A 23,430-nucleotide genomic window follows, 5' to 3' on the forward strand; every position below is an offset into this window, starting at 1 on the left:
GTCTTTGCATGGGTGAGAGTGAGGGCTACAAATTTCATGTGTGTGTGTGTGTGTGACTATGTGTGTGGGTGTTTGTGTAAGTGCGTGTTTTGGAGCCGGAGGCCGGCCAATCCAAAAAGCCATGAATGTGTAAACAATGCGCTCTGCAATTCCCAATCAACACCTCCACACCACCCACGCCTTGTAATCAGAGAGCGGGAAAGGGAGAGAAAAGACAGAGAAGCCATCACTGGCATTTCTCCATAATCAAAGTTGACAGAGGGTAGAAATAACATACTAATCAATGGTCCTCCACATCCAGTACAGTTCAGGTCATTTCAGTTTACTTCTTTGTTTTTTTCCTGGAGGGAAACTTGGCTTGCAATAGCGGCAAATTACAAACAATAGCAGTGTCCAAACACAGGCAGCACCTTTCCACTCAAAGATACGACAAACTCGTAAGGATTCCAAGAGCCGTGAAAAGGAGCTAATTAACCCTACAACACAACATGGCAGACGCAGGTAAACACAACAACAAATATTCGATGCAGCGAGACTGAGGTTTGGAGAGGTGTGGTGCAGCATTTAATTGAGATGCTGCCCAAAACAAAACGAACAAAGAAGAAGGAACAAAAATTAAGAAACGATCACTCTGTTAGAAAAAAATCACCTGTTTTTGTTACTGCTATGGAAATCTGCGCTTTACTGAAAAAGCCATGTTTGATTTAATGTCAACTTGCGCTGAAGTTGCAATGGCATGTGGTCTCATGACGGTCTCATTATTTTCCTGTTGGATCGACTGCTGACTAAAGTGTGAAGCCTACTGGTAAAATTGGGTATAGCAGTCCATTATGGCGCTTTTTTTGTTTTTACACCAGTCTAACCCTTACTGATACCCATGTACAGGTTAAAACAAAAGTTAAAAAATTTGAAAATCAAGCTGATAACATTTTCATCTGTCTTTTCTCTCTTATGCTTCATCAATATCTCATCATCTTCCTTTTCTCCACTTTCGAACTGTGCGTTTCGGCATTCATCTCTCCTTCTCCTGTATTATATTTTCTATCCATGCTGCCTTCTCCAACTCCATTCTATGTCTATTCCTGTGAAAGACGTCTTTTCTATAACTTCCTTTCACTTAGTTTTTCAATCTTCCTCCCCCCAAGCCCTCCCTTCTTGCTCCATCTTTTCCATCATCCTTCCTCTCACACACACTCCCCTGTCAAGGACACAAGCTTCTGAAAGAGGGAAAAAAAATCATATGAATACTATGAATCACCTCTCTCCTTCTGTCTTCTTCTCTCTTTCTGCCCTCCTGCTCCCTCCCTCCTTCTTTCTTTCACAAAGATATCTGAGCGCTGATTTCCCCCATGCCTGTCAGGGCTGGACAGCACTGGGCAACAGCAGGTAGACTCACAAAATATAAATGTATGAATAAGAAATAAACACCAACAAGCGTACACACACAGACACACAGTGTGCTTGACAATCTGTTTGACCATCTGTCTTCCTCGCGCACTGACATAGTTGCTGTCTAAACTTGAGGACGATGTGTATGTCTGTGTGTGTCTGTGCAGGTGTGTAGTAGTGTTGGACCAATAAATCAACTAATTTAAACTAAAAATCAACCCATAATTACAGACTATTTCTGAACTGATGGCTTCATAATACAGTTTATGTAATGTTTCTGTTTGATGTTATAATCAATTTGATCATCATCCCCATGTAGTTCAGATTCCAACACATTGATTAATATTGTTATTTATGACATTATTTTGTCTTGGGTCCTATAATATTAGAGGCTTTATCACCATGGGAACAGCGAAACTCAAGGGGAAACTGCAAGCTCTTGGCAAAAGCACGACAATTTAGAGACACTGCAAAAAATAGTAACTCCAATCCAAGGTAATTAGTCTTTGAGTGCATATACAGGAAAACAGTTTCTGGCTGAGGTATATTCTTGATGCAAAACCTGCTCCAGGTGAACGGCACTGTGGCTAACACTGTGAGAATGTAAAAACAGTTTTACCTGGCGAAGTCCAGGTCGGCCTCCCTGGACATGGTGATGTTGGTGAGGTTCTGTTGGAGGACAAAGATGTTCCTGCACATCTTCTTGATGCCAGACTCGCTGATCCTCTTAAAGTACTGGGCTCCGTTGATAAGAATACAGGAGATCAGATGACCCAAACCTAATGAGAGTGTGGTGGGAAAGAGGAAAAAAAAGATTGACTGATCAGCACTACAGAAGAATTGTAAAACATAGAGGCATGAAGGGTGAAGCAGAAAGTACCAGAAAGAGGAAAGGTAAAGAGTCTTCTGTCATCGATGTTTTGAAGGGTCAGTTCACCCCTAGATCAAAAATACATATTTTTCCTCTTCCCTGCAGTGCTCAAAGTGAGTTATATTGAATACTTTTCTGACTTTTCAAATGTGACTCAGAAGGAAATGTATGACTACAATTTTAGAATAACCAAAGAAGACAAAAAACATGAATTCACTTTTTCAAGGACAATTTTTGCTCAAATGTTTATTGTAATATAAATATACAAGATGTTTTGGGTCTAGTGGAAGTTAGATCTAGTCATAACTGGGAAATAACTGCTGTTGTTTGTTTTTTCAATTTTGTTTCTCACTCAGCATATGGGATTCCACTACCCTAATCCCAATCATAACTAGTTCAAGAAATATTCGGCAAAAAAAAGATGATACCAATTTTTTAAGGTATTACAATGCAATGTCAAAAAAAAGAACTCATAAAACCCTACTTCCCAAAGCATTTTACACACAGTTGAAAGATTGATCGAGGTCTTTAAAAAACAATTAAGGCTTTATTTTCAGTTTAATTACTTCGATGCCTTAAAAGACTTTTTAAGTATCCACGGGAACCCTATTTTTTCTTTTTACGGAACTACATCCACTAAACACATACTGCGCAGACGGAAGCATGCACCTGCTTACAGACGAGAGGCCTGTGCTCATGAGAGCTCGCGATGTTAATGTTAGTTAGCTTTGAGCCCAGTGCTGTCTAACTCCATTGTATTCAAGAGAGGGCGGCCATCTCTGCAGCTGATATCTCCAACCTCCTGTAACTCACATAAATAAACTGGATTGATATATAGCACTACAGGTAAGAGGAAACAAACACTTTTCTGATTTGGGGACCAACCATCCCTTTAACAATTAAGTCCTCATGAAACAAATGAGGAACTGAAGATTGGTGGTAATTCTCAGGCAGCTGTTTATACTTCACCACAGGTCCATGCTGACCTTCAAAGATGTACTGGAACTTGTGCTGCTGCAGGGCGGCCCCCATGGCCTCCTCTATGGCTGAGATGTCCTTGTTCAGTTTGACCACCAGCGGGTCGTAGTCCATGCTCTCCACATTAGCCACGATGGCATAATTGCCTTGCTTAGTCAGGGGGATCAGGTAATGGAAACAGTGAACCCTGGATTGAGACGTGGGAGGATGGTGAAGTTTAGGGGTAGAAAAGAGAGAGAGAGAGAGAGTGGAAATTATTAGATATCTGACATTATTCGTTTTCTATTTCAGATCTCGTTAAACTTACCTGCTGATTTTGCTATAATTGTCAACAGCGCCCCCCAAATTCTCATTCAAAGTCTGTTGTTTATATGTTTAAAACAACTATGAGATGAGAATGAATGAGGTGTATTTTTCTCTTTCATCAGAGTTTAAAGGGAAAGTTCAGATTTTGTGAAGTGGGGTTGTAAGAGGCACTATCCATTGTCAGTGCATTACCGACAGTACAACAACAAATTGTACTTTAGCCACACCAAAAACATCAATGTCAGTTTAAGTGTGTGCTATATTTAGAACCGGTTTTCCTTGCCACCAAACTGCCTTTTCTGATGCGGTGCTGAAGACGTTTTATCATTCGCTTCAAAACCACCAGACTCCATTGACATATACAGTAATTTTACTTGGCTGAATATGGTAGCTGTGTAGGCTACTGTAGCCACGACTGGTTTGTTTGTTTGTGTTATTGTGTAAATTTAATGAATCCGAACTAACCTTTTAAAACATCAAAGTCACGCCACAACACAAACTTAGTGATAGAGAAAGAGGAGTCCAAAAATACTGATGTTCAGCGAGGTAAAATTACTGTTTTTATTGAGCCTTGACACATCTGTGAGCTGCCACTTGTTCTTAAATGCCCTGATTAAGACTGTCAGTTAAAACACAAAGGTCCATTTATTAAAGGCTTTTTACTTCTGCGAAATAGAGTGCCTTTGTATTTTTTGGTCATGACTTATTAACAGAACAAATAACAAGTATAACCTCTCCCTCCTTTTTTTGGTCATTTTTTTCCCTTGGATCCAAAGAGCACCTCTTACAACTCCACTTAAAAATATCCAAACTTTAACACAGATAAAAGGGAGACTTAGTTATCAAGCTTTGCTGATATACGTATCTACTCTAACACCTATAATTTAAAAAATAATCAGAAATGTTTAGAGTACTTGTAATATATCCACTTATTCAGCCGAGGAACTGGATTCATTAAGGGCAACCTGTAGAGCACAGTGCTAAATACAGTTTTTGCACAACTCCCAGAGGTACAAAAACACTTAAACATCTTGTAAATGTATAGCCTGTAAAATCTTCACTTCAGGTCTTGAAATGAAATATAACAGCCTGAGGATTTCTGAGAGTCTCCCTCATACTCTGGGTCCCTCCTGTCCAAAAATGATTGCCAGTGAGTGCCTTTAAAAGCATTTAATTACATTAATAAAGAGTGTGCCAGAGAAGGTCAAATTTACACATGCATTTTTGACATTTTGTCATTAATTTTCATCTAGATCTGTTTTCAGGGCAAGTTGAATGAAGATGTGGCACAAACATGGATTTGTGCCCTTGGCCAGTGAGCAACTCCAGCAGAGTAATTGAACCTTGCCCAAAGGGTTTTCTATTCACTTTTCTTGGCTGGTAGAATCACACATATTCCTCTGTAAACAAGTTCATATCCAACTGCTAAAAACACGGCTGATTTAACTCTACAGGAGACCTGATAGCAGAAACTGTCAGAACTTTCAAATAATATTTTTTTTTTATTCTTTTGAACAAACCATTTTTGGTTCAAAACAAAAAAAGCAAAATACTGAGAAGGAAATCAATCCTCTATCAATCTCTGGTCCTTTCATGCATGAATTATGACTACCTTAGGCAAGATTTTTTCCCGAATATTTATATTTCTCTTTAGGAATGAAAAAAAGGAGTTCCTTTAAGACAAACAAACAAACAAAAAAACATATTTTTAACAATGTTAAACACCTGTGTTCACATAATTTTACATAATCCAAAACTATTAAGTGAAGTGTACCAGTGTGTGTACCATGACTGAGTCAGCATTTAGCACTCAGGAGTTCCCTCATCTCAAAGTAAATGCGTTTTGGTTAGATGCCTGAAATCAGGTCTGCTTTTACGTAAGCTTTTACGTTTTGTTGTACAACATAAAAGTCAGTAAGTACCCCACTCATGGAGCTTTTCTGTGTCTTAAAAAAAAGGCTTTTGCTTAAGAGTGGCTAAATGAGACTACAGATCATCATTTGGCGCAGCGCTGCGCCAAACACAGCTTTAAGTTAAGTCATGCTACCTTAGTGCAGTTTGTTTACAGACTAAATTTAGCTTTTTTATTTCTGGCGATTACATTTAGGCTTCGAAAATCCTAAAAGTGGTATTTATTTGTGAAGTGTATCTTGTGAAATATAACATGTAAGTACCATAAAGGAATGTTGGCCACAGAGCTTATCTTCTGCAATGATCCAAAATCCAATGGAAAAAATCCTTTTGACCTTTTTGACGAGGGAACCGGGGAGCTGCTAACTCCTGCATCAGCATACCAATAAATGTCATCACCAGGACATTCCATTTTCCGCAATGGTAACAAAAATATTGTAAAATTTCGCTTTTGTGACAAATACTGCAAGTGATATTTTAATAACATAAATCAATTGATGAAGTATTAATTGTTGTGAAACATAGCCAGCAATTATTTGTAATTTCCCCCCAACATAAAGCCAATACTTGGAAATTTTAAGAACTGCAATTCTCCTGAGATATTAGTTGATGTTTCAAAATTTTATTTACCTGCAAGGGTCTCCTACTAGAATAGCATTGGTAAGAAAATCTGATATGCACAACATAGTATCTTGCAATCTGTCCACCTTCTTAGTTTTGAGAGATTTGTGCTGCATTTACAACTGGTCCAATGTGCGGCAGTGTATGACCTGATACACTAGGATCCTCTGTCATGGTTTATACGCAACTACAGAATCAAAATGAATGCATTTACAAGAAAATGGCTTATAAATAGCTGTCCATTATATGCTTGAAAGGGCTAGTTTGTCTGTCTTGACATTTTACGTCTATGGCGACATATATCTTTAATACTACTTTTAGGACTGTAATGGGTAAAGGAAGTGTCTTTTAACACATCATTTTACTATATTGTACTTCTCTCTGTCCATTTAAACCTCTACATCTTAGTCTGGGATCCTTTAGGTCCATAGAAAGCTCATTTCTGTCTAGACTTAAGAAGTCAATACTCTCGTAATTCCATCATCACAGTGCCCCGAGCAGAAAGGTATAAAATGATATGGGTGAATGTCTCTTCCCCCTAAGGCAAAGCCAACGACTACACCACATTTTAAACGCCTTCCATCTAACTTACCGCTCTCTCTCCATTCAATCATTTCTTCCACTTAGCTACTGTAACTCCCTTCTTTAACCCCCACCATCTTTTTAACCTCCACGCTCATATCCCTGCCATCTCCTCCTGCTCCCATCCTGCTCTCTTCCTCATGGCTTCATTTAGCTGGTACCACTATCAGGGGAAATTCGCTAGATGGGGAGAGTCAATGGAGTGTAGCATATAGCTAGACATCAGCCTCAGGGAGGGTTTTCTACTGAAATCATAAACAATATTGCATAAGCTATACAATAGTCTACAGGGAAATGGTGATGCATGCAGGGATGGAAGAAAGGGGAGAGGGATGATGGAGGACTATTAGTGGTTGTGGGGGAGAGAGAGTATATGGTGTGGTAAATTAACTCTGATATTGACATTCACATCAACACAAGAAATATAAAAACTTGTGCATTAGGGTAGAAGTGTGATGCCACTGACCATTTTTGCCCATATTTTTTAATATCCTTTAAGCTTGTGCAATATGATCATGGTAACTGACTGGTAAATGATGTCATACTGCAACAATCTTGTGTTTTTGTGACACAAATGGGTTTAGTTAACCCTTTTATACCAGGAGCAGCATCACTTTTCTAGTCCTGCTTTCGGCCACCTTTCACAAGTATTTAAACCATTGAACCCCAAAAAAATTGGGGCAATTTCTTTCAAAAACACGTGAAAAGGCAATGAGCAAGAAATTGCAAGAAATCTGTAGATTTAGAAAATTATTTTTAAAAAGCTAGGGATGTCTAGGGGAAAATGAAAAAGCTATTGAAAAAATATTATATCAAAAAATATATATTTATTGTTATCATAATTATAAATTATGTTACAGAATTACTATACAATTTTAAGAACTTTTTCCACATAATTTCCTTGTTTTTTGTTTTACTTTTTCTAATTTTATTTTGAATTAGCTGTTTTTAAAACTAATTTTCAGGTAATTTTCTTGTACATTTTTCTAATTTCTTGCTACTTTTGGGGTAATTTCCTTCATTGGTCATTGCCTTCTTCCCATGTTTTTTGAAAGAAATCAAGCCAATTTCTCAGGTTTCAAAGGGTTAATGTGCTGATTCCACAACTGTCAGGAAGAAGATGAGAGGAAAAGTGTGACGCACTGGCTGCTCGCATCATTTGACACGTGCCGACTGATGCACAAACATAGTACACACCCAACACATGATGCAGACAGAAATAGTAATCAAGGTACAGGAGGTGTGATGTGTCAATCTGGGGAGCAAATGTGATTAAACGTACTGCTTCTCTGTACCGCCTGAACACTGAAAATAAGACAGTGGCACGTCTTGGAAACTTAGAGCTCATCAACACACGACGATGCCTGTGTTTTATGAAGCTTATATAAAAGGTCTCCACAAGTATCAGAGCTAGTCGAATGAATTTTAGACACATTAGAGTCCAGCTGCCTCTAACCACTGCTAAACTCTTAATGCAGTGATTTTCTTACATTTATCTTACTGTGCTACAAGCTGTTCTCAGGCAGGTGTGAATATGCTGAAACCATTTATTAAAACTATGTGTAAACTATATGTGAAACTATTACCTAAAAAAATAGGAACTATCATCAGTAATACCATCATACAAAAATATAACTTATGGACCTTGAACCATTTTCTTTGGTTTGCAGATATGCAATTCATTGTCTTGTATCACCACCACTTAAACAATGTGTGTCATCCTGCAGGGACAATGCTAAGGAGATCAGAGCTAGATTTAGCTAAGTGCAGAGAGCAGTCAGAGCAGCAGATAAATGGAATTCAATCCCAACTCGTATCAGAGGAGGCACTGTTACTTCAGCCGGTGACAAGAGCAAAATAAACGTAACAATACCATATAAAACCCCTTTGTGTGTTTTCATTTCTGCAATTTCTCCACTATGTGTAAGTTTCTCCTGCATACCTGACTTCGAGGTGCAACACCAGAAGACAGCGATCTGCAATGTCCTGGAAGCCCCTGGACAGGTCGCTGAGGGTCTGCAGAATCTGCTCCCTGCTCCGCTCGCTCTCACCAACCCCCTGGCTGTCAGCTGAGCATGGAGACGCACCTGTATGGACAGAAGAGACAGGAGGACACCATAAGCAAACCTAGTTGCACCAAAGAGGGGAGTAGTAGTGAGTGGAGGGACCAAATAGAATGATGAGGATGACTTGCTGAAAAGTGCTTGAGCAAGTTGCTGAAGCCAGACCAGCTCCAGAGGCGCTGCTCTACCGTTGTCCCTGACCTCCATGCCAACACACACTGTAGCGTACTCCAAGGTGCATGTCACTTCATATTGAAATTATCAGATACTGAAAATGACACCAGCTCACACAGTACACACAAAAAACCCATTAGCTCAACTTCACACACTTCCTGAGTCCTTCAGCATGTTCTTGTACTTTCTTCTCGCCACTTGTGCTGAGACAGCAGGAGCATGTGTCAGGGCGCTGCATTGTAAACCACACAAAAGACCTGTGTGTGTATGTGTGTGTGAAAAGAGAGAGAGAGAGCCAGAGAGCACGGGAGCATGATGAGTGTATATAAATTCAGCCTGGTGTAGATCAATGGCCATAAATTAGCAAGGGGAGGAAAGGGAGAGAAATTGGCCCCGTCAGTCATATGTAAGTCTATTTGGTCAATGAGGCGAGTGTGTGTATGTTTGTGAGTGTGTGAGTGTGTGTGTGTGTGTGTGTGCGTGTGTGTATACGAAGAGTGACTGTTGAGTAGGAGAATGCAGGGGTCCACGATCGATGTGCCGCAGTCAAAGCCAGCTCCCCAGTTACTCTTCCTGCCCTTCCGAAGGTCACACATGCATGCACGCAGGCACACATGCACAGTCGGGACAGAGTGACTGCAAGTTGGAACGAAGGCCGATACAACCTGATCATTTGTCTTCCCTCTCTGACTGATACTTCTGACTGATGATTGCAAGTATTTTGCTCCAAAGTTGGTGGTTTCACTCACACAATACATTCTTGTATTCATTATTTTTTACTTGACAATGCCATTGAAAACTGTTTGAAGAGTGCAAGTGCAGTCCTATAAAATAAAAAAGACGACTCATTATCATAAGTTTGCTTGAAAATGCGGACTGGGAAACCTGTTTTGTTTTTCTGTGACCAGAAAAACCTTACAGTAACATAAAGACAGTTTCTTGTCCTAAACGATGGATACATCTACAATTTAATGGAAAAAATGTAGAACCAATCCTAAAAAGACAACAAAAAGTACTTTCCAAGCCCTTCTTAATACGAACAGTACCTAATATACAGTTGGTAGGTTCTGCATTATGACAATGACACATATAAACTAGTACAAGTAGCATTTTGCTGCAATAAAAATCCTGTAAGTGTAATGACTAAAAACTTCATCTCACTAAAAAATTACATGTTGGCAAAGTTTCCTTAGGTGACATAAATTGCAGTTGAAAAAAAGATAAATCACAATATAACTCAATATAAACTATTGCAGTACTCATAAGACATTTTTTTAAATAATTGCAATAATATTGTATCGTGACTTAAGTATCATAATAATATTGTATTTTAGGGCCTCTGGTGATTCCCACCACTCACATAAACCCATGAACTGCTGTGTACGCGAAGTGAATTCAGCTCAGTGCCTTTTGAAAATCATGCAAAAAAGTAAAGAATGCAGATGGATGTGATGCTGATTATATCTACAAAACTGAACATTGCCTAATGTTTGGATTAAGAGGACCATCACATAAGAGGACCATCCAGTGCTATGAACATTTAATATAATGTTATGAATTAAAACACCTAACTGATATTATCAAACCTCAATGGACAAAACATAAAATACCAGTGTTCATTTCAAAGGGGAATAACTACACATCCCTTCACATTACTAAGGCCTTGAAAACTTTACTGTACACATATTTCTACACTTTTTGAATTGACAAGGCTCGCTAAATCAAAGTAACTCTTCTCTGCCTTACATTGCGAGTGCTTCTGTATGCTCACGTGCACGTATGTGCTGGTGAATATGTGCTTCTGTACCCATTACAGTTATGTTTAATGAACCCCTGATAAGAGGAAAGACCATTGGCTTAGACAAACAGCAGTGAGGTATGTGCCACGGCCATCCAATCAACAAAGCAAACACACCCGGGGATGTGATGTGACATCACTCTGACAGCTGCTCTCATGGCCTGTATGTCTGACATACAGAGATAAAGGCTGGAGATTGTGTTTCTTATTAAAGGGGGGATGTGAAGGACTGTGTATGAAGAAGTGCTATATGTACATACTGTATGTGTGAAGTTACTTGTTAATTAACTGTCTTTTTGTGTAACCTTCTTGATAACATGTGTGTGATGGGAAAGCGCAGTGCAGAGCAATTTGCAGCAGTTACGTAGAGTTTATAAGACAAGAAAAGGCTGAAATCTAACTAATAAACACCTCAGGTAAAGGCCCAACACTGCAATAAAATGTCTTATTGCGATTTAAAACATCATCAAACTGCTGAGTACTGTTCACCTCCACAGAAAACTGAAAAATCAGGATTTTTTTTACTTAGAAAAATCACAGATTTTTGTAACATTTATCATATATCAACAAAAAAAATCTTATTTTTTTCAGTATCAAAATGCTCTGTTCTCCGCTGCTCCATAAAGTTGTTACTCAACTCCAAATCACGAGTCTTCCTTTCCTCTTTTTAATCAGTTTTATTGTTACCACAGCTGGAAGCAGCACTGTGTTTTCTGAGATAATTAGTGGGTAGGGTGGCTAACATTTTAAGCTCATAATCAGACTTTATTTCTGTCACTGACTATAATTTGACATTATACCAGTGTGCAAGCAAAATTAAGACCGGCTTTACTCATAAGATGAGCCTACCATGGCACATAATCTCTTTGTTAGGTTGTATGTTCTTTTTGGTATTTTTGTTTAGGGTGGCTCCATTATCGTTATTATTATTATTTTTTATTTTATTTTTATTATCATTGTGTTGTTTTCCAGTATTCCAGATGAATTCAAGTCCAATAATTCAATTCAATGTTTTAGCCTCAAAATGCTATATAACTTTTATTCACAGGTGACCAAATGTAGGTTCCAGTATCGTGGCATTTCCCCATATAAACCTGTTAGTTTGGTTTTAAAAGAAAACACCAACAAAAAAACTAAATCATTAAGTTGGTGCTAGACCAGCCACTCCTGCGTGCTGTGAGGTACAAATGACTGTTTTGACCAATGAAATCTAGTAGGTCTGAAGAGAGCATCGATAATGACATTAGTTCCCTGAAAGGGAATAATGTAGAATAATGTAAATATAGTGTACATTGAAGCTGTTTCCTTTAGGAGGCTAAAATACATCTTACAGCTGCTCCTGTTCAGGAATTTCCACATCCTGCCATACTCTGCTTCTGATTGGCTTACCCTGATATTATATCCTAACCCTAACCACCCCCACTCCTTTTGCCTAAACCTAATCAATCAAACCAACAAAGGAAACAAGTACTAGCCAATCAGAGGGAGAGTAGAGTGAGTCATGCCTTGGCTATCCTAGGAAAAGCAAATTTGTCTCCTGTCTGCATATGTAGCATCCTCAGCAGTACATTGTTTAGCCTCTTTGCCACCTGTCTGCTCCACCAAACTGGCATCACACCAGCCACCATCTACTGTAGGTAATGCACTAACTGCAGCTCTATATATGTGCTTTTACAGTACAAACGCACTATTATATTGGATCTAAAATGTTTTTTTAATTGGTTAAATAAAAGTTTTGCAATCATAAAATAGGATCATCCAAGCTAACACTTTTCTTACTCTCCATGCTTACACCATCAGGGAATGACGTGCGTGGGGGATGGGGGATCATCCTGCATCACTGAAGTCAATCAACAGTCATTTTCTGTATGTAATCCATATGATATCTATGCCAAAGCTTTCTTCTTTAGGCTGGCAATGTCAATATTAATTAATCTAAATGAGCCACAGGAACAACAAACGAGATTGGTCTTAACAGAAAAAATCCACAGTGATTTCTCAAGGGAACGCAGCGTAATGACATTAATAGACTTCATTTGATTGTATTTAGCGGACGCTGTTTATTCTCCCTTGTCGTCTTATCAGATCTTTAATAGATATAAAGTGCAGCATGGAAACACAACACTGCCACTCAAACTAAAAGCCACAGTTATAAAAACATTACCTGTGCTGCCGAGTAACCTGAAAGCATCACTGACCCTTTGAAACCTGAGCAAATTGACCTGTTTTTTTTATAAAACATGGAAAGACGTTACAAGGAAATTAGCTGAAATTTAACAAAATAAAAGACAAAAAAAATATTACAAAAATATTTTTTAACAAGAACAATTATAAATATAGTTTTGTGGACATTTACAAAAAATATTATTATCTTCTAATACTTTCTCTCTCTCCATTTAAACACATTTTCAGGTTAATTTCTTTTTCCCAATTTCTTGCAATTTGTGGGACATTTCTTGGCAAGTTGCCCATTGCCTTTTAATCCTTTTTTTGTTTTTAAAATAAATCAAACCCATTCTCTAGCACAGTCTCAGGTTTTGAAAGGTTTAAGAAAACTGATGTCCTTCCAAGTTTCAAAGGATTAAATGATCTTTCACTTTATTGATAACTACTGATAGCAAAGGAATCAACAAGTGTTTTGTCCATCTAACATCATCCTGACTGTAAATATATATAACTGTAACGACTTTATAATGCACCTGAAAAAGGGCACATGTATATTTATCTGATACAGACCATTTTGCTCTCAGTGTCTCTTTCCGTCTCTTAGCTTGTGGCTGTGCTGTGTGTAAGAGAGCAGGAGTTTTTCACTTGCTTTGCCTGTGGGAGTGTTTTCCCTCCAAAAGTGTGTGTGTGCACACAGGCCAGTGTGTGAAAGTGACTCGAAGGCTTCTGTTTCCTCTCATGTGCATTACACTCACTCACTTTGGCAGCAGAAAGGGAAAAAAGGGCTCACTGTGGCACACACTGCTGGAGGTCTCTCCAGGGGGTGTTCGTGAAACACACACGCACACAAACTGAAAAAACACACATGCACAGACACACACAGAAGCACACGAATGCCCCCCCCTCCAGCCTGCGCTGCTTTGATGATGCGAGGGAGGCGTCGCAGCATGGGGGGCACCATTAGAGTCAGGGACAGACGGGCAAAAGGAGACGACTCATTGGTCCTGACTGACAACTTTCTTGCTCTCTTCTTTCTTTCACTGCTGATTAAATATGAGGCTATGTATGTGCGTGTCGTGTATCTATTTATGCGCTGATGTGTAGGTATGCGTGTGTGTGCTGTGCTTATCCAATTATTTTTCGAATCCCATCTAAGAGAAACGTCTGTCGCTTACCATCTGCAGAAGACGAGGGTGGCAAACATTAAGGGAGAAGATCAGTGATGGAATTCACATTCTTGCACACATGCAGCATACAGACGCATATGAACACACAAAGTTCATATGAAAGGTCCAGTCTGTATTTAAAGGGATATATTAGCAGTAATGGAATATAATATTACGAGCATGTTTTCTTTCTCTAGAAAGGTCCATTTGGAAATTTTGATTATTATTTTTTAAACCTGTAACTGCTTTATTCAGTGTTTTACTGGTTTGATGCAGCTAAAAACCCTAAAATCTTACACAATGCTCCTTTAACACAAACCCGATCTTGCAATCTCTGACATGTGTGCCATTAAGAGGGAAAAACAATACGCTAAAGTACAGTAAAACAATATAACTTGACATTTTCTTTGGCTCTGACACATACTGAATGTTAAATACTTGATACCAATCATGATCCACTTTGTTTAAAAAGTATAACACACTCTTCCTCTCCACAAAAAAAGAGAAATGAAGAGAAAATGTAGAAAGATAAGCAAAGGACAGTATCCTGCAGCAGTGGAATGATGAATGATTCATAAACGACTGAGTAAGAGAGGAGAGGAGTTATTAATTATTTTGCTGCCTCTGGTAGAGGATGAACATCTGCACACGGGGAACTAAACCTCTGTCCAGAGAGAAAGAAGGAGAGCGAGAGGGGGGAAGTAAAAATTGAGAGTGAGATTGACAGATTTTAATATGTGAAGACCCCAGACTGCTTAACATTGCCTTATAATGAGAGAAAATCAAAACTTGCAAGATATTTGGACAGAAAGCCACATGGCTGAAACAAAAGACAACATACAGCATTCACTACTGAAGAAACACCATCACCTCCCACTGCAACTTGTCCCGCAGGCCTCAGCAGTGAATAGGAATGTGTTCTTAGTCAACTTGCCTTGTTAAATGGAGTCAAGGAAAAAAAAGAAAACATTGCTGAAGGGAAAAACCTACACTCATCACAGTCAAGGTTAAAAATATTTATTCCATAAGCCGTGAAGAGAGAAGGAACTTATTCCCAGAAGGAGATCCTGTGGTTATTGTCTAAAAACCCTACAGCATAGATTAGACGTCTGTTATTAAGCATCTAATGATGGTCAGCCCTCCAACATTAACAAACACATTTACAGCAACGCACATAAAGTGTTGGCAGGAAGCAAAAAGTCTGCAAATGCAGAAAAACAACTGTCCACCAAAACAGCTCTTCACACAGTTCATGATCTAGTGTTTGCAAAACCATGTTCAGTACACAAAGATCCAACAAGGCTGCCAGACACACTCGCAAATATTATTAAAAATGAATGAATTAAAAGAAAAAAAATGGCTGTCATTCTGACATTGCCCCTCAGGCATCTGTGTGTGTGTGTGTGTGTGTGTGTGTGTGTGTGTGTGTGTGTTGTCAGGTAAATATTTTCAGAGTGGATTAGATGTCCAGTGCTGTGTCCAGATGGGTGATAAGACCCATTCTGCAGCCACCTTCACGGCCAATCACCATCAGTAGTCTGTCCGCATACATTTCTCATTATAGGCACACACACACACGCACGCACACACGCACGCACGCACGCACAATCTGAACAATCTGACACACATGGTTATCTAAACAGAGAAGCACAAAACTTCATGTGTGCACACACACACTTAAAGCTACGGTAGGTAATTTTATTATAAATATCACTTTTTAAAATATTTGCTGAAACTGTCACTATTTCCTGACAGTAGTTCATGTGACAGATATCAGTGTTTCCCACAAAATGACAATGTTTGTGTGGCAGTAGCTGACATCAGAGGGAGGATTTAGGTGGATGAGAGTAGCAGCTGCTGTAAGTGAAAGCAAAATTTTAGAACCAGAATGATAAACGGTTAAGTTTCACTGTGCCTGGCGTACTGCTGCTCCATTTATGCCAAGATTACGCTCTGGGTGAGTTCCATGACTAAAAAAAAATACATATTTATATTCTAACAGCACTTCTAATAAATGGTCCAGCTCCAAAAATAGAAAGTTAATATGTGGTAAATGAATGACTGGGAAACTTGGAAAATCTGTAAAAAGAAAAAAAAAAAAAAAAGAACACGGTCCTTTGGCTTCTGATTGTGCTCCTAATGACATTTACAACCAACTAGAGCCAGGAGGATCTCTAACGCAGCTGTCAATCATGTCAATCACACCTGCGGCGTACTAAGTAGGTGGAGTCTGCTCACCATTTGATGGGTGCGGTAGCTGGCAAAACACGTTAACGTCACCATGACCACATGCCCAATACAAACACAAAGAAGTAAAGGGAGATTGAGATTTTGTCATTCAGGCTAAAATAAAATCATTTTATGAACATTACTGTCCATGTAGGCAATTATTTGTCTATTAAAAAAGCTACCATGGCTTTTGTCCCGTGGACCTACATAGTTGCTTGTTTTGTCAGCTGACAATTATGTGGTTGCTGCTGCTGGCTGACAGATTATACTCTATTTATACAGCTCTCCTTACCCTCGCCATTATGTGTTGAGTGGTACACCGTGCACAGGCTGTGCAGCCCCCGCCCCACCCCTGCGCATCTTCTCACTCAATCAAGCTAAATATCCTCAGCTCGTGGATTCAAGGAGGAGCTTAAAAGTGAAAACAAGCTTTTCATCATCAGTCATCTTCTGTTTACTTGTCTTTGCCATGCACACTGTTACTGTCAGTGCAGCATGTGCTGAAACAGTGACTGAGACTGTGCTAGAGACTACTCCTGGCTTTGATTGGCCGTTTTCGTTTGTGGATACTTGCAAATGCCATTAGGAGCACAAGGAGGAGCCAGCAAAACCTTACCTTTCTCATGTACTACTGGCAGGATATAGTGACGGTGTCAGAAAAAAGGACAAAACATTTTTGTTTTAGAACAAAAGTTACCTACTGTAGCTTTAAATTTAATTTTTATACTTCAGAGAACAACGTGTGTAACTACACATCCAGAAGGATTCAATCGCATACAGAGGTGACCAAACCAAATGTCCACTGAAGAGATTACCCCACTATGGACAGAATCTAACAGACTCTTACCACTCAAAGAACAGATAGAACTATGTTCACAAAAGAGGAAGAGACTAAAGGAAGGACAGAAGGAAGAAAGAGAGAAAAAAGAAATACCAAGACAGAAAAAAGTAATACAAAAAAAGAATGAAGCAAGAAAGTCAGAAAGAGGAATGAAAGAATGAAAAAGCAAAAAGAGGGAGAAGAAAATGAGTTGTTCATACCTGACTGCTTCTGTAATATAAAATCCAATTTGGAGAGGCATAGACGTGAGGCGGGGGGGTGGAGGATGAGATAAGGTGGGGTCCTTTTTCCCTGCCGTACCCTTGTCCCATCTTACACAGTGCATGCTTATGTACACACACATGCGCGCACCCACACACACACACATACTAACATCCATGCTAACACACGTAGTCCGTCATCAGCTCGGCAAACACTAAATAATGAACAATACGGAGGCTGTCCCAGCATGATAAGTGACTGCCCTATCCTTCCCATTAGTGCCACCCGCCAGAATTAATGATAATTATGTCACGTCGCTTCCCGTACTTTTATTGAATTCTTATCTATGAATAAACGAAGAAAGCTGGCGTCAGAGTGAGAGGGGAAGGGACAAGTTTAAAAAGAGATAGTGACAAAGTCAAGCCCAAATAAGAATATCTGAAAATTCTCATTTAATTATTTTATGTCTGAAAGAAAAGTTGTGATATGGAACAGCAAAATAGTGCAAGTTCAATGAGCAATCAGAGGTCTGAAGCTAGAGAGTTGCAGCAATCGCTGATAAGGACTGAAGCCTTTCTCTCTATCCCTCAAGGAAAGGTGCATAATTTACCAGAGCTCTGCCAGAGGACCAAGATACTGCAGTGAACATGGCTACGTTTCTCCAGAGTGCTGTAACACAATAACTGCAGAGGTGAATAAAAGCTGCAAAAGTAAGTGACAACATCTACATAAATTTTATACAATCAATTGCGGTGATTGCTGCAGATTTTGATGTGTTGGAACTGTTGGAACTGCTGTATATAAATCATATCCATAACAAATCAAAACAACACGGATGTCAAAAACTTAAATACAATGGTGGCGGTCTACAAAAAATGTTGTAGAGTGCAGATCTGTTGTTGCCGTTGGCTTGTTTACTTTATCACATGAATGCCGCTATCACACTGAACATCCTGCAGAGCCAGTATCAAACTGTTAAACTTCACATGGGAAAAAAAGCGAATCTCTGAATATTCGTATTAAATGCTCAAATCTGATTTGAGCCCTAATTTTCAATCTGCTGAGTGGCTAACTAGCGTTGTGAGTCTGTCTTGTCGGTCTATCAGTTTTAGACTACTGCCGCTGGTGTGGAAAGTTATTTCCTCTCATGCAGGCGCAAAAAGTATGTGCTAGTTGGCAGTAGTGTTTGGGATGTGTTCAAGTGCAAGGCAACAGTCGGCCTTCATCGCCTCAAGTCCTCTGAAGTGGATTTGGTGTGTCTGGGCCTTATAAGTCATTAATGGGAGTAATAACTCCTTGATTGTAGTCATATGATGTTAATGAAAAGAAGAAGAATATTACAAGATGCTAGAATCTTGATTAAGAGATTAAACATGTTCTTAACGTGATAATGAGGATAAAAACATTAATGTTAATGATTAGCAATTAACTCGACCTGCAAAGAGACAATGTGTTGGATAAATACACACACACACACACACACACACACACACACACACACACACACACACACACACACACACACACACACACACACACACACACGCGCGCACGCACGCACACAGATTCAACCCATTTTGATCAGTGATTAATGGTACAAAAGTGATGACTGAGCAGGGAACGCATAAAATGCTTTTGAGAGTCCTGATTAGGCGTTTATGTGCACACACTCGCACATGCACAACCAAGGATAATGAGTGTGTGTGTGTGGGTGCGTGTAAAGTGCTCTTTGACAACTCCAGTGGAGAAGGTAATGAGTGTGTGATAATACACTCAAACAAGAACTTAATGAGGCACAGGTAAGAAGTGTTGCTGAAGCTAAGGATGAGAAAATCTCATATACCCCTGACTGTGACCCTCCATAAAACATCCAGACAATGTTTTTTAATCTGCTGTGTATTTTGATCAATAACTGCTTAATGGCCTGAGAGACTAGAAGCAACATCTCCTGAAAAAGATGCAATATTGTACTATACTGTAATATAGCAGTAAAGAGAGGATGTATGGTGTCTCTGAGGAGTGTTGCCAGGAGCTTCCAGGGTTTAAGCTTCGCTAAACCATTACGCTAGTGATGTGAACATATACTCAGTTTTCTCCTGAATAATAACATCGTTGGCAACCATGAAAGCCTCTCTGTCTGTGCCAAAGTGGAAACACAAGAAACTGAAGGAAAGAAAATGACAGGAAAGGATAATCTAATTTTTGGTGCAATGCAACCATCTGACAAGCAGAACCCATGTGTCAAAGAAAATAATCAGTTTTTCAGTATGCAGAATAAACAGCAACAGATGTCTGCGTTGGCGTCAGTGTGCTGTATGTAGGCGCAAAAATTTTACTGCATATGTCAATGTTTGTGTCAAAAATATCCCAAAGTTTTTGCCTGATTTAATTTCATCAACAGAGTAACACCTTTAGAGAACGGAGGTTTGGGTAAGTTGAGTAGAATCCAGTCAGTTAGGTGATAAATAGCATAGCACACAGCATGTCAATCACTTTGTGCATACTATCTAGTGATGTTTTAGCTTCTTGCCTATGTGCGAAGATGTGAGCTTAATTATGCAAAGAAGTGAGAATCCTTCATTACATCTATTTTTCCCACACACATTTTTTGCAACATCAGAACTAGCAGATAAGTGCGCTAGGTATCCCGAGCAGAGGGGGTACTGCTGGTCACAATAGCAATGCAAAAAGAATGCGTACCGAAATGAATTGAACCGAACTGACATGCTGGTGGAAACGCCCCATTACTGTGTTTCACTGTCAAAAAACAAACCTGCTGGGGATGAAGCTGAAATTAGATCAGAGACATACTTGAGTATTTTGTAATGATGGGGAGTTTTGAAGTATTTCATGCAATTAATAAGAGAAAGCCTGAAGTAAAGCTTTCATTTCTTCACAACAGAACTTGCCACAGAAACAAAGAAGACAGCTTCATTACCTGTTATTCATCACATGAGCTACACAAGGCATGGCACTGGCTGCCAACAAATAAAAAAGAAAGTGTCAACCACTTCCACATCCCAAATGATGCTTCTCTTACTTACTGGAGGCATGAGGCAGGTTGGTGAAGAACGTCTTGAGGCGACCAGCAAGCCACTCCATGCTTTCATGAACATTGGCCAAAGCCTTCAGGTCACTGACGTCCCGCAGGATCTCATTTTGGGGGATTAACTTGTCTCCCAGGTTTCCAGTCAGCACCTCCGACTCTTTAGCAAAAGCCGCCCTGAATGAAGCAGAGTGTGGGATGTTACAGTTTGCAATATATTGTTGGCAAAGAAAAACATTACTTGACCATCACTCAAACAGCAAACACTGTTTATCAAAAATGACTGCTATCAAGAAGTGCAACAACAAATATTCGTCTGATGACTAAGAGGCATGGACATGAAAAACCCTACAATCAGTCACAGTATTAAGTTATTTGCAGAAAATTACCAGTCATTGGTTTGCTGGTTGGACTCAAAATGTCCGGTGTGCAGAGGCAGTGAGTGGCTTACATAAATGCTATTATCGAAGCCAATTTTCATACAATAAAACATAATGGATTGCTGAATAGAATGGTGGTGCAAATGTACGTGTTCATTTATTTATTAAGTGTGTTCATACTGTGTGTGTTTGAAAGTTGAAAAAGGGTGAAAGTTTTATGATTATCCCATGACTACTTGCACAATGGTGATGATTTACAGTGATGCACAAACTGCCAAACTAGATAAACAGAAACAAGACACAGTCAAAGGGATAAAGGGAAGATAACTAGATTGACCCAGGCCTTGAAGATATCAAGGGATGATACCCGGCCCTAAACTCAAAGAAGCTGGACACAGTGTTAAAGAATTGAAACTTTCTATACACTTTCAAAGGAGAGAGATGCTCGGAGCTACCTGTCAGTGGGAGAGGAAAACAACAGGTGATTGAGATCATTTAGAAGTGGAAGACAAACAGACGGCAGAGATTTACGGGGTAGAAAAACAAAGACATAGAGATCAAACCCCCTTTTCACTATATTTGCAAGTGCTTGTGGTTTCGGAGGAATAATTGACTCTGGTAACTGGCAAGAAAGATGAGGAGAGAGCAGGGAAGCTAAAAAATCTCTACACCACAGTGCTGCAAACACATGGCATGCGGACCGGCCTCCGGAGTCGCCAGGATGCCCATAAGATCAAGATGAACAACAAATGGGTAAAAAAATCAGCACTCACACATATGTGCAGCCTATTAATGAGGCTTTATTGACGCACTAGGTTGCCAGTCGTGCAGAAGCTAATCCCCCTTTCGTACTGATGAGAACATCTACGGCTCTCAAATCAAACAGCCTTATGGTCTCTCTCTTGCTATCTCTGAGCTCTCATAGTGTGTGTGTGTGTGTGTGTGTGTCTGTGTGAGAGGGAGAGCGCACACAACAGATTGACTTTCTTTGGCCACATAACCAATTTATTTATTTACTTTACTATTCCGCTCCGATGAGCTCCAGTGTTCCCTGAAGAGTGCGCACATTCAAAGGCAATTTCGATAAGACTGCCCCCCTCCTCCTCCCTGCCTCCGTCTGCTCTCTTTATATTTTCCTATTTTGTCCTTCCCTCGTTTCCTTACTTCCTTCAGATAGATGGTGTTTAAAAGAGCAATCGTGACTTATTTTATGGGTGCATCTTAGTCAACAACAGAGGGTTCAATAATATGGGAATAAAGGAGCAAAGACGGAGGGGAGGGATTATTTTGCGTGATTGCTCAAGTGTGCTGGTGTATGTCTGCTCTTCTTTGTTTGTGTGTGTACAGTGTGCACAAATGTGTATACCCGAATTGTGTGAGTATAGGGTTTTTTCATGACAGAATTTTGAATGTGCACTCACATGGGCATACGCACATTTATATGAACAAACACATATGTTTCCTGTTTGTATTTGTGTGTGTACCGAGTAAAGTCCTCTTCATCCTCTCTCTTCTGTCGCGTCTGTCTGGGTTGAGCCATGTTTGCCCAGTTAGGAAGCGACTGGAGCAGACGGCTGATGTCCTCGTCCTTAGACCAGGAAGCACTGATGGTGAGCTTCTCCTCACACTGGACGATAGCCCTGTAGACAGATAATGGAATACAAGCAAACTTAGGCAAGTTATAAAACATATGTAATAATAATAATAATGATAATTAAAAAAAAGAATTTAAGCAGCCCTGATCTTCGCATTTTACCATGCTGACAATTTACAATTAGTTGTTAAAATCATGCATGGAGCTTTTTAGTGATGCTAAAATGCTGCATGCTATTACTATTGTTACTTATCCAAACTGGAGGAAATTCATTCTCTAGTTTTAGAGATATCAGTTCATGAAGTGAGGTGAAAAACTGTACTTCTGACCAAGAAAGTCAAAAACACAGCTGAATTAACGGTTTTAATCCTGAGGATATTTGCTTGATTTCTGAAAGGAGATAACCACAACGTAAGAGGAAATGACCCAAAAATTAGCAAGAAACTAGTAAAAATGACAAGAAAATCACCTGAAAATCGGTTAAAAACAACAACGAGGAAAGTTTAAAGTAACAACAAAGATGTAACCTTTGAAAAAGTGCCAAATATAATAATTTTGTAATGTAATTTTATATATATAGTTATAATAACTAGACAACTAAATTGAGTTTTGCCCCAGCTTTTCTTTTTTTCCCTAGATATCTTCCCTAGCTTTTTTAAAATAACTGTCTAAATCTACAAATGTCTTGCTAGGTGTGGCACAGGGGGGTTGGGGGGCTGTTTTCGACTTTTAGAACATAAATATGTGGTCTAATGGCATCTTAATGTCTAAGCTTCTCTGTTCTTGGCTGTGATAAACTGAACCAGCCACATGTGCATGTGCATGTTAGTGCATGTGAGTACCTGTGAGTGCAGTCCTACTGACGAGATAATTGCTGCCACTCTGCACTGTGCTCTTGTGGTGATGACTGCTGATATTGGGGCAGTGTCATAGCAAAAGCATAAGATATTAACATGTTCACTCAGAGTCAACAACTGCTGAAAAACCAAGCAGCAAGTGAGGCAAAAATTAGTTCACCAAATAATGCGAACAGTCATACAGAGAGACTAGTATCATTAACAGTCAGGTAGCTGAGCCCAGGCATCTGTACTGACATGTAAAATAGTATTTCAGC

General features: G+C 39.4%; 1 protein-coding gene across 1 annotated transcript in view; it reads right to left on the reverse strand.

Annotated features, from left to right (window-relative positions):
• The window catches only part of exoc4 (exocyst complex component 4), a 153,415-nt gene that overhangs the window by 16,662 nt on the left and 113,323 nt on the right, over positions 1-23,430 (reverse strand). Inside the window, exons 15-19 of the mRNA XM_042511086.1 lie at positions 22,207-22,362; positions 20,341-20,519; positions 8,601-8,745; positions 3,247-3,425; positions 2,009-2,168 (exon numbers count right to left, since the gene is read on the reverse strand). Coding sequence (XP_042367020.1) covers positions 2,009-2,168; positions 3,247-3,425; positions 8,601-8,745; positions 20,341-20,519; positions 22,207-22,362 — 819 coding nt within the window. The remainder of the gene's footprint in view (positions 1-2,008; positions 2,169-3,246; positions 3,426-8,600; positions 8,746-20,340; positions 20,520-22,206; positions 22,363-23,430) is intronic.

The sequence above is a fragment of the Plectropomus leopardus genome, chromosome 22 (genome assembly GCF_008729295.1).
Source record: "Plectropomus leopardus isolate mb chromosome 22, YSFRI_Pleo_2.0, whole genome shotgun sequence".
Lineage (NCBI taxonomy): Eukaryota > Metazoa > Chordata > Actinopteri > Perciformes > Serranidae > Plectropomus > Plectropomus leopardus.